The sequence below is a fragment of the Pelophylax lessonae genome (genome assembly GCF_965119305.1).
Source record: "Pelophylax lessonae genome assembly, chromosome: 4".
Taxonomy (NCBI): domain Eukaryota; kingdom Metazoa; phylum Chordata; class Amphibia; order Anura; family Ranidae; genus Pelophylax; species Pelophylax lessonae.
In genome coordinates, this window is record NC_138771.1 from 121040943 (window position 1) to 121053809 (window position 12867).

General features: G+C 44.6%; 1 protein-coding gene across 1 annotated transcript in view; it reads right to left on the reverse strand.

The window, feature by feature from the left end:
- The window catches only part of LOC309552294 (long-chain fatty acid transport protein 2-like), a 179278-nt gene that overhangs the window by 99227 nt on the left and 67184 nt on the right, over positions 1 to 12867 (reverse strand). Inside the window, exon 3 of the mRNA XM_082253189.1 lies at positions 9346 to 9504. Coding sequence (XP_082109315.1) covers positions 9346 to 9504 — 159 coding nt within the window. The remainder of the gene's footprint in view (positions 1 to 9345; positions 9505 to 12867) is intronic.

Here is a 12867-nt window from a genome sequence, read left to right on the forward strand (position 1 = left end):
TATTAAATCCAAGGGTTCACATACTTTTTCCATCTGCACTGTGAATGTTTACATGGTGTGTTCAATAAAAACATGGCAACTAGGGTTGAGCGAACACCTAGATGTCCGTGTTCGACGGGTTCGGCCGAACTTTAAAAAAAAGTCCGGGTCCGTGTCCCGGACTTTTACCGAACTTTTCCCGGACACCGAACCCCATTGAAGTCAATGGGGACCCGAACTTTAAGGCACTAAAATGGCTCTAAAACACCAAAGGAAAGGGCTAGAGTGCTGCAAATGGCAGCAAAACGTAATTAAGAGCATGGCAAGTGCTCTGCAAACAAATGTGGATAGGGAAATAACTTAAAACAACAAAAAAAAAACAGAAAAATAAAACAATGTTCTTCTTCATCTCTGAAGGACGAGGCCCATATGGAGTAGGAGGGAGGTTGAGGTGGTGGTGGATGTGGCGGTGACATAGGCGTGCGCACAGGGTGTGCTGGGTGTGCCTGGGCACACCCTAATCACCTAGGGCACATAGCATTGCCAGTGAGGAGATGGGAAAGATCTCCCTGGGACCTGCTCTGCTCTATTTCTCCTTGCCTACAGGTACATGGCCCCGATACATTACTCTCCCTGCTGGCAAACACATGCATGTGTATTTCAACTTTGGGGTGCACACCTTAATGCAATAGGCTGCGCACACCTATGGGCGGTGTAGGTGGAAGCGGCGGTGGAGGAGGACCAGGGCCGGATTAACAGCATCATGGGCTTGGTGCTGAGGATTTTGAAGGGCCTTAAGGGCCGTGCCTTGCCATGCACCCAGAGGAGGAAGGGTGCAGCCATGCATGCCTAATTCAACATGGGATGCTGTCTCTGAAGCCCATAAACACATCCATGCATCGCCAACTGTCCCTCCTTGTCCGGCCTTCACGCTGTGTGGGGAGGTTCTGAGGGTGCTGCCTGGGGAAGCGAGCATAGAAGCCAGACTTCTGTGTTTACAAGTGACAGAAGAGCGGTAACAGTGAATATGGCCAACCCGGGGCCTATATAAAAGGTAGGGGCCTGGAGCTGCAGCTCCAATAGCCCCTACATTAATCTGGCCCTGAGGAGGAGGACGAGGTAGCCAACACTGCTTCTTTTCAAAAATTTTAAATGAGGGTACACCCCAAAAGAGTGAGAAAGAGCAAAAATGGAACAATGGGTGGGTAAGGTCGGTATCCATTGCTATTCTGCATAAGGTACGGAAAAGTCCCGTGGGATCCATGCCTGGTTCATTTTAATGAACGTGAGCTTGTCCACATTGTCTCTGGACAGGCGGCTGCGCTTGTCTGTTATAACGCCCCCAGCCGTGCTAAATACCCGTTCAGATAATACACTGGCTGCAGGGCACGCCAGCACCTCCAAGGCGTAAAGGGCAAGCTCAAGCCATGTGCCCAATTTGGAGACCCAGAAGTTGAAGGGGGCAGACCCGTCATTCACTACATGTAGGCGTGTGCACACATACTGCTCCACCATGTTGGTAAAATGCTGCCTCCTGCTAAGACGTTCCATCTGAGCTGCTGGTGCTGCTGTTTGTTGTGGCGTGCTGACAAAGCTTTTCCACATTTCGGCCATGCTAACCCTGCCTTCTGAGGTGCTGGCGGTGCCCTGGTTGCGTTGGCGACCTCCTCCTCCTCCTCCTCTGCCTTGTGCTTCCACTGTGGCCCCGCTGTCAGATGGGAATGCCAGCAGCATGGCGTCTACCAGCGTGCGCTTGTACTCGCGCATCTTGCGATCGCGCTCCAGTGAGTGAATTAAGGACGGTACGTTGTCCTTGTAACGGGGATCCAGCAGCGTGGCCACCCAGTAATCAGCACAAGTTAGAATGTGGGCAACTCGGCGGTCGTTGTGGAGACACTGCAGCATGTAATCGCTCATGTGTGCCAGGCTGCCCAGAGGCAACGAAAGGCTGTCCTCTGTGGGAGGTGTATCGTCCGTGTCCTCTGTATCCCCCCAGCCACGCACCAGTGATGGCCATGAGCTGGCCTGGGTGCCACCCTGCTGTGAACATGGTTCCATCTCCTCCTCCAGCTCCTCCTCCTCCTCATCCTCCTCATCCTCCAGAACTGTGCCCCTGCTGGACAATTGCGTCCCTGGCGTTTGCGTGTGCAGGAACCCACCCTCGGAGCCCCTTGCGAATGACTGCCCTGAAAGCCTTGGAAATGTTACCTCTTCATCCTCCTCCTCCTCCTCATCCTGTGCCACATCCTCTTCCATCATCGCCCGAATTGTTTTTTCAAGGAGGCATAGAAGTGGGATAGTTAAGCTGAGAACGGCGTCATTGCCACTGGCCATGTTGGTGGAGTACTCAAAACAGCGCAACAAGGCACACAGGTCTCGCATGGAGGCCCAGTTAAATTAAATAGCGGAATAGAAAATATGATCCAAAAAAAGTGTATGTATATCACACGTACACAACCACACTGGGCCCCAATTACTATTGTTTGTACCCCTAAAAGGCTAGATGAGGAGTAGGGGGAGTATGGAACAGGCAGCACCCTCAAACCTTCAGAAGTATGAGATGAACCCCAACAACTTGGAAAGGTGGATCTCTCTCACACGTACCGACACAGACTATCCCGCAATTCAATTGATCCTCAAAGGTTTTTATTGAATAGCGGAATAGGAAATATGATCAAAAAAAGTGTATGTATCTCGCACGTACACAACCACACTAGGCCCCAATTACTATTGTTTGTACCCCTAAAAGGCTAGATGAGGAGTAGGGGGGGTATGGAACAGGCAGCACCCTCAAACCTTCAGAAGTATGAGATGAACCCCAACAACTTGGAAAGGTGGATCTCTCTCACACGTACCGACACAGACTATCCCCCAATTTAACTGATCCCCAAAGGTTTTTGATTAAATAGCGGAATAGAAAATATGATCCAAAAAAAGTGTATGTATATCACACGTACACAACCACACTAGGCCCCAATTACTATTGTTTGTACCCCTAAAAGGCTAGATGAGGAGTAGGGGGGGTATGGAACAGGCAGCACCCTCAAACCTTCAGAAGTATGAGATGAACCCCAACAACTTGGAAAGGTGGATCTCTCTCACACGTACCGACACAGACTATCCCCCAATTTAACTGATCCCCAAAGGTTTTTGATTAAATAGCGGAATAGAAAATATGATCCCAAAAAAGTGTATGTATATCACACGTACACAACCACACTGGGCCCCAATTACTATTGTTTGTACCCCTAAAAGGCTAGATGAGGAGTAGGGGGAGTATGGAACAGGCAGCACCCTCAAACCTTCAGAAGTATGAGATGAACCCCAACAACTTGGAAAGGTGGATCTCTCTCACACGTACCAACACAGACTATCCCCCAATTTAACTGATCCCCAAAGGTTTTTGATTAAATAGCGGAATAGAAAATATGATCCAAAAAAAGTGTATGTATATCACACGTACACAACCACACTAGGCCCCAATTACTATTGTTTGTACCCCTAAAAGGCTAGATGAGGAGTAGGGGGAGTATGGAACAGGCAGCACCCTCAAACCTTCAGAAGTATGAGATGAACCCCAACAACTTGGAAAGGTGGATCTCTCTCACACGTACCGACACAGACTATCCCGCAATTCAATTGATCCTCAAAGGTTTTTATTGAATAGCGGAATAGGAAATATGATCAAAAAAAGTGTATGTATCTCGCACGTACACAACCACACTAGGCCCCAATTACTATTGTTTGTACCCCTAAAAGGCTAGATGAGGAGTAGGGGGGGTATGGAACAGGCAGCACCCTCAAACCTTAAGAAGTATGAGATGAACCCCAACAACTTGGAAAGGTGGATCTCTCTCACACGTACCGACACAGACTATCCCCCAATTTAACTGATCCCCAAAGGTTTTTGATTAAATAGCGGAATAGAAAATATGATCCCAAAAAAGTGTATGTATATCACACGTACACAACCACACTGGGCCCCAATTACTATTGTTTGTACCCCTAAAAGGCTAGATGAGGAGTAGGGGGAGTATGGAACAGGCAGCACCCTCAAACCTTCAGAAGTATGAGATGAACCCCAACAACTTGGAAAGGTGGATCTCTCTCACACGTACCGACACAGACTATCCCGCAATTCAATTGATCCTCAAAGGTTTTTATTGAATAGCGGAATAGGAAATATGATCAAAAAAAGTGTATGTATCTCGCACGTACACAACCACACTAGGCCCCAATTACTATTGTTTGTACCCCTAAAAGGCTAGATGAGGAGTAGGGGGGGTATGGAACAGGCAGCACCCTCAAACCTTCAGAAGTATGAGATGAACCCCAACAACTTGGAAAGGTGGATCTCTCTCACACGTACCGACACAGACTATCCCCCAATTTAACTGATCCCCAAAGGTTTTTGATTAAATAGCGGAATAGAAAATATGATCCAAAAAAAGTGTATGTATATCACACGTACACAACCACACTAGGCCCCAATTACTATTGTTTGTACCCCTAAAAGGCTAGATGAGGAGTAGGGGGGGTATGGAACAGGCAGCACCCTCAAACCTTCAGAAGTATGAGATGAACCCCAACAACTTGGAAAGGTGGATCTCTCTCACACGTACCAACACAGACTATCCCCCAATTTAACTGATCCCCAAAGGTTTTTGATTAAATAGCGGAATAGAAAATATGATCCCAAAAAAGTGTATGTATATCACACGTACACAACCACACTAGGCCCCAATTACTATTGTTTGTACCCCTAAAAGGCTAGGAGTAGGGGGAGTATGGAACAGGCAGCACCCTCAAACCTTCAGAAGTATGAGATGAACCCCAACAACTTGGAAAGGTGGATCTCTCTCACACGTACCAACACAGACTATCCCCCAATTTAACTGATCCCCAAAGGTTTTTGATTAAATAGCGGAATAGAAAATATGATCCAAAAAAAGTGTATGTATATCACACGTACACAACCACACTAGGCCCCAATTACTATTGTTTGTACCCCTAAAAGGCTAGGAGTAGGGGGAGTATGGAACAGGCAGCACCCTCAAACCTTCAGAAGTATGAGATTGTGTTCACTGTACCCCACAAAGATTGAGTTCACTGCACCCCACAATGATTGTGTTCACTGCACCCCACAAAGATTGTGTTCACTGCACCTCACAAAGATTGTGTTCACTGTACCCCCCAAAGATTGTGTTCACTGCACCCCACAAAGATTCTGTTCACTGTACCCCACAAAGATTGTGTTCACTGCACCCCAAAAAGATTGTGTTCACTGCACCCCAAAAAGGATGTTGTTCACTGCACCCCAAAAAGGATGTTGTTCACTCCACCCCAAAAAGATTGTGTTCACTGCACCCCACAAAGATTGTGTTCACTGCACCCCAAAAAGATTGTGTTCACTGCACCCCAAAAATGATTTTGTTCACTGCACCCCAAAAAGGATTTTGTTCACTGCACCCCAAAAAGGATGTTGTTCACTCCACCCCAAAAAGATTGTGTTCACTGCACCCCAAAAAGATTGTGTTCACTGCACCCCACAAAGGATTTTGTTCACTGCACCCCAAAAAGATTGTGTTCACTGCACCCCAAAAAGGATGTTGTTCACTGCACCCCAAAAAGGATTTTGTTCACTGCACCCCAAAAAGATTGTGTTCACTGCACCCCACAAAGGATTTTGTTCACTGCACCCCACAAAGATTGTGTTCACTGCACACCAAAAAGGATTGTGTTCACTGCACCCCAAAAAGATTTTGTTCACTGCACCCCAAAAAGATTGTGTTCACTGCAGCCCAAAAAGATTGTGTTCACTGCAGCCCAAAAAGATTGTGTTCACTGCAGCCCAAAAAGATTGTGTTCACTGCAGCCCAAAAAGATTGTGTTCACTGCAGCCCAAAAAGATTGTGTTCACTGCAGCTCACACACAGAAAAATGGATGTGGATCACTGACACCTGCCTATCTCCAATCCCACACCACACAGCAATATCGATTGTAGTTTGTAGAACACAGTTTCCCTAAAATTCAGCAGACTCTGTCCCTAACAGGATTGAGAAGAGATCGTAGATCAGGATTGAGTGCAGACCCCACCCCCCACACAGCAATATCGATTGTAGTTTGTAGAAGACACTGACCCTATAATTCAGCAGACTCTATCCCTAAAATGCCTACAACTCGCCCTGCCTAAACACTCCGACCTGTCCCTCAATTCTATCCGGACACAAATGGTTTTTTCCTGCCTATCTTTCCCTAATCAGCAGCCAGCACGTTGATGTGTGCTCTGTCCCTGAATCTAAGCAGCATAATGACGCCGCTGCGGCTGCCTCGAACTTATAAAGACTTGGTCACATGCTTCAGACGGCCAATCACAGCTACTGAGACATTTGCAGGCATGGCTGGGATGGCTTAAGGCACACCAGTTAAACGATTGTTGATTGGCTGTTGAAAGCCCGCCATGAAAAGAGCGCCAAAGCATGCAAAACCCGGAAATAAAACGACCGAACACGGATTTTTACCCGAACATACAGTAAAGTGTCCGTGTCCGTGTTCGGGTACAAAAAATCCAATTATTCGGTACGAACACGAATAATACAGTCCGTGTTCGCTCAACACTAATGGCAACATTTCATTCTTTGTGTGTTATTAGTTTAAGCAGACTGTGATTGTCTATTGTTGTGACTTAGATGATGATCAGATCACATTTTATGACCAATTTGTGCAGAAATCTATATCATTCCAAAGGATTTACATACTTTTTCTTGCAGCTGTATATCATTCATTAAGGTAAAAGTAATCTTATGTCTACTCACAGTCATTGGTTTGGGTTTATATAATAATCCCGATCAAAGATAACCACGATTTTGCAATGGATACAATGAGGTGTTATAGTGCATCACGTTTAATACACTTGAGTTTTCATAAATCTCCTTGATAAATTATTATGAAATAGGTTTACAGGTTCCGTTTTTCTCAATCCTCCCCGATTGTTTGGGTTTGAGACTGGCATGTAGAATATGGTGACAAATATGAATGGGCAATTTACACACACATACTGGGGTCAGTGTAGGCAAGAGCCAGTTAGCCTGCCAAAATGTCTTGAGTGTCGGAGAAGACCAGAGTACAGAAAAGAAACACACACATTAGGTAGATCGAAGTTGGGCCTATAGTTGGACACAGTTTAGTTTAGATACAGAGTAGTGTAGAATTCAGGTGGGAAATGGGTGGTGTTCCTGTAACAATACTCCATCTTTAGTGTTAGGCCAGGTCACAAGGGATCCTTGATTTACCCGTTCAGAAATCTTTAATGGCCTATATGGGCATTATTGTTCCTTATGGAATGCTGGACTGAGAGTCTTGGCAACACCTGCCTTGATATCAACTAGAAGCATATTGGAGAAGGGGAAAAACACTTTTGACAGCAGCAACTGTCTATAAAGACTTTGCTAGTAATCAGTAGGTGAACTGTTTGTGCAAGTTCCACCTGCTGTGATCTGATCACAGGATGTCTAAGGCTGGCCATACACTATACAATTTTCTTATTCAATTTCCTTTAGATTTACCTTAAACTATGTAGTACAAGGGCCTGCCTGATTGCATACAAATTGAAAGTTTGTAGGCTTGACCCTATATTACATGGTTTTGGTAAATCTAAAGGAAAGTTGAACAAGAAAATTGTATAGTGTATGGCCAGCCTAAGACTCATTCTGCTGTCCACCACCTGATTTGAGTGACTTTGAAAAGCTTATATGGTTCTAAACTCCTAAAAAGGAAAGTCTGATGTTCAGATATACTCCTGTACTTTTGAATTCTTGAAAGGGAAAGTTTGGTATTCTTTTGTTAGTCCAACAATTAGTTTTTATATTTTTGAAGTTTTAATATTTTACTTATTACATATTTCCTCATTTAAAGTTGTCTGGAATGCCTTCAAGCCTTGGTTAAGGTGCCATACAAAGACAAAGTCTGGTTACCTTAGCTGACTTCATGCTATAGGAATGTCACTGTAAACTCACCATGTCCTTAAAAGGTCACATTGTTGCTTGCAGTGGGGTTGGAGGTTCCTTATTCTCAAGTTCTATATAACACAGCTAAAACTTGCAATAACTGTCTCACCTCAGAGCTGCCATCAGGCATACGTCTGATCCTGATCCTCTGCACCATGCCATATAACGGGAGGGACCCATAGTATAAACAGCATCTTTAGTTAGGTATTCTTGTTATATTTTCTTTATCTATATCTATCATTACTTTTTTTAAATGTTATACTTAAGTATTTGTGTGATCTCTCCTTGCACATATTGAATACAACCCTAAAAAACAAAATCACCTATCCGTAATGAAATACTACCCAACTTCTCTGTCAAGGTCAATGGCACAATGATTACCTGTCCCTGCATGCCAGGGTGCTAGGTGTAATCATAGACTCTGAACTCTCTTTTTGACCCCATATCCAATCACTGCCCAAATCTTGCCACCTAAATCTCCTCAAGATCTCCATAATACACCACTTCTTAAACAATGGCACCACAGAGCTTCTAATTCACTCCCTGGTTATCTTAAGCCTCGACTGAAACTTCCTCCTCAATAGATTACCTTTACATAGGCCACCCCCCTTCAATCCATCATGAATGCTGCCGCCAGACTGATCCACCTTACGAATTGTTCAATGTCTGCTACCCCTTTATTCTAATTCCTCACTGGCTTCCGCTCACCCAACAACTTAAATTCAAAATACTAACTTACAAAGCCATCTACAACTCTGCCCCCAGATACATCACTAACCTAGACTCAAAAAACCAACCAAATTAATTCACTTCATTCCTCCAAAGACATCCTGCTGCCTAGCTCCCTTGTCACCTCCTCCCATATTGGACTTCAGGACTTCTCCTGAGCCTCTCCCATCCCCTGGAACTCCCTAGACAAATCTGTACAACTATGTCCTACTCTGTCCACTTTTAGGTGATCCCTGAAAACTCTGCTCTTTAGAGAAGCCTATTCCGCTTCCACCTACCAACTGTACATTTATTTTCTATATCAGCTCATCCCCTACAGTTATTACTTTTTGTATCACCTAACCCTCCCTTTTAGATTGTAAGCTCTCCAGCAGGTTCCTCGGATTTCTTGTATTGCAACTGTACTACTTGTCCTCATGTTGTAAAGCACTGCGCAAACTGTTGGCGCTATATCAGTTCTATGTAATAATTTTAGGGTAGGAGTTGCTTATCTAAAAATTTTCCAAAACAGTAGTGCTTGGCCATTCTTTTTATTTAACAGGAAAGGATGGGCCCTATATTTGAAAAAAAAAAAGAAAAGAAAATTGCTGGAATTTTGCTTTAAGTAAAGAATGCAGTTTTATCACCTACCAATTTGAATGCATCCTTGTAGTCCCATAAGAAGTCCTCCACTATGATAAAGAGGCAATGAGATGTAGAAGACATCTTTGCTTGAGAGACCAGATAACATAGCGACGGTACAACTAGTCAAAACACGTTTTTGAGATAAGGTAGCAGCTTTAGGAAGACCTAGACAAAAAAAACATTTCATTAATATCAAATTACTAGTAATAGGGATCCCTAAAAGAAGAAAATTCCCAAATCACCCCATCTGAAGCAGCAGTTATCATCTGAGTTACTAAATAGTGATTCATACTGTAAATGGTCTAAGGTTATAAGTGATGTACCCCAAGTTTCAGTATTGGAACCCTTACTTTTTAACCTGTTTATAAATTCAATTCATTTAAAAATAAATGCACTATGTGCTTGGAGATGACACCAATCTACACTTGTGAACTATTTGATTAGGCAACTACGTTACAAACAAGGTTTAATGTTGATAAATGTAAAGTTATACCATGAGGGCTACAAACATGCATGCATCATGCATACTAGGAGGAGTACAGCTGAGGAGTCAATGGTTGAGAAGGATCTGGGTCTTCTTTTCACACCCAGATCCTTCACTGGTAGATCATAGAATTAAAAATAGCATGCAATCAGGGCCAGACTGGGAATAAAAATCAGCCCTGGAAATAATTTCATACCAGCCCCATAGCATTATTATACAGGCCCAACAGCATAACGCCATTAACTTCTTGTTCATAAAAGGAAAAAACACACATTTTAAAGCACATTTGAAGAGTGTATTATATATAGATAAGACAGATATGAAAGCGCATAGGGCTTTATATATATATATATATATATATATATATATATATAAGAGCAAATTCGGGTTAAAAGTGGTAAAAGTGCGGACATGGTACAGGAGGTGGTCATAGGCTATGTGGGCATGGTGCAGGAGATGTCAGAGGTTGCGGACATGGTACAGGAGGACATGTCAGAGGCTGCGGTCTTGGTACAGGAGATGCAGGGGCAGCGGGCATGGTACAGGAGATGCAGGGGCTGCGGGCATGGTGCAGGAGATGCAGGGGCTGCGGGCATGGTGCAGGAGATGCGGGCATGGTAAAGAAGATGTCAGAGGCTGTGGACATGGTACAGGAGGACATGTCAGAGGCTGTGGGCATTGTACAGGAGATACAGGGGCTGCGGGCATTGTGCAGGAGATGCAGGGGCTGCAGGCATGGTACAGGAGATGCTGGCATGGTACAGGAGATGTCAGAGGCTGCGGACATGGTACAGGAGGACATATCAGAGGCAATGGGCATGGCACAGGAGAGGTCAGTGGCTGCGGACATGGTACAGGAGGACATGTCAGAGGCTGCCGGCATGGCACAGGAGTTGCAAGGGCTGTGGTCATGTTACAGGAGATGAGGGCATGGTACAGGAGATGTCAGAGGCTGTGGCCATTGTACAGGAGGACATGTCAGAGGCCATGGGCATGGCACAGGAGAGGTCAGTGGCTGCGGACATGGTACAGGAGGACATGTCAGAGGCTGCCGGCATGGCACAGGAGATGCAGGGGCTGCGGTCATGGTACAGGAGATGCAGAGGCTGCGGTCATGGTACAGGAGATGCAGAGGCTGCAGACATATGGTACAAGAGATGCAGGGTCTCTGGACATGGTGCAGGAGATGCAGGGGCTACAGACATGGTGCAGGAGATGCAGGGGCTACGGACATAGTGCAGGAGATGCAGGGGCTGCGGGCATGGTGCAGGGGCTGCAGACATGGTACAGGCGATGCAGGGGCTGCGGACATGGTACAGGAGATGAAGGGGCTCTGGACATGGTGCAGGATATACAGGGGCTACAGACATGGTGCAGGAGATGCAGGGGTTGCGGGCATGGTGCAGGAGATTCAGGGGCTGCGGGCATGGTGCAGGAGCTGTGGGCATGGTATAGGGGCTGAGCGTGTATGGGCTTTCCCGAGCGGTGGCGGTGTATGCACAGTACGCATGTCGGGCCAGCCGCGGACATTTTTTTATAGGGCCTTAGCAGCCCCAGGTCAAGGGGAACTTGCCGGCCTACCAGGTATCCCGGTAGTCCAGTCCGGCCCTGCATGCATTGCCAAGCTGCAGTTTCTAAAGCAAGCAATGAGGTGATAAAACTTTCTTGTATTAATAGAGGGATAGACTCCAGAGAGAAATACATGGGGGAGAATTACCACAACTGGAGAGCTCACAATCTGGTGCAGCTGTGTATGGTAATCATTCAACTTCTAACGTCACCTTGTTCAGTAAAGCTTTGACATTAAAACCTGGAAGCTGATTGGTTTCTATGTAGAGCTTTACCAGATTTTGCACGCTCCAGTTTTAGTAAATCCCCCCATAGTTTGTGCCCCTGTACAAGGCTTTAGTAAGACCCAATCTTTATTATGCAGTTCGGTTTTGTGCACCAGTTCAAAAAAAGGATATCGGAGAACTGAACTGACCAAACTGGTAAGAGGCATGGAGGAGCTCAGCTATGTGGAAGGAGTCGGATTAGCTGAACTGAACTTATTCTCTCCTGAGAAAAGGCCTTTAAAGTGACAAACTCAGGGAAAAAATGATATTCAAGTATGTATTTCTAATGCAAAAAAGTATCTTCTAAGTCTCCTAGTTAGAGGGTGCCTGTGATTGTTCTCCATGGTCCCTAATGTAGGAAGGAATTCATTGCCTGCACAATGGACTAGGGAATATGGGACATGTTTGTAATGTGCATAAAGTAGAGCACTTGACTGAAAATACTGTGCACTGCTCATTCCAAATAAATGTAAGTGAAGGGGGAAAGGAAAGTCATAGGAGCTCACAGAGGACGTTACAAGGAGACAGTAAAATGCAGAAAAAATGTATGACTTATTTTTGGACAATAAGGATATTATTTAGTGCTACTGTAAGGGGGATATGGTCACAATACAGTACTGTGCAAAAGTTTTAGGCAGGTGTGAAAAAATGCTGTAAATTAAGAATGCTTTCAGAAATAGAAGTGTTACTAGCTTATTTTTTTTTTTTTTTTTTTAATAAAATGGAATGTAAATGAACAGAAGAGAAATCCAAATCAAATGCATATTTGGTGTGGCCACCCTTTGCCTTCAAAACAGCATAAACTCTTCTAGGTACACTTGCACCCAGTTTTTGAAGAAACTCAACAGGTACGTTGTAAGCTGCCTCAAATCCTTCTTGTTTCTTTGTGTCTCCATTTTTTTATTTTGTTACATGTCAGTAGATCTGCTTAGTTTATTTCATAGATACATGTTGCAACATACTACACTATGTGAGTTTTTTTTACCTGTGGGTGACTCATCCTTCATGGTGCCATGAGCAGTAGCATACACAGACAGATGGGGATCGTTTTTGGAATCATTGAGCTCTTGTGCCTATTTAGAAAGAGATAGGCTTTACAGACTGGTGAATGCAGATCTGTTTAAAGTAGCAGTAAACTCTGCTTTGTCACTTTAACCTACAAGCATGCTTATAATAAGACTTACCTGTAGGTAAAATAAATCTCTTAAC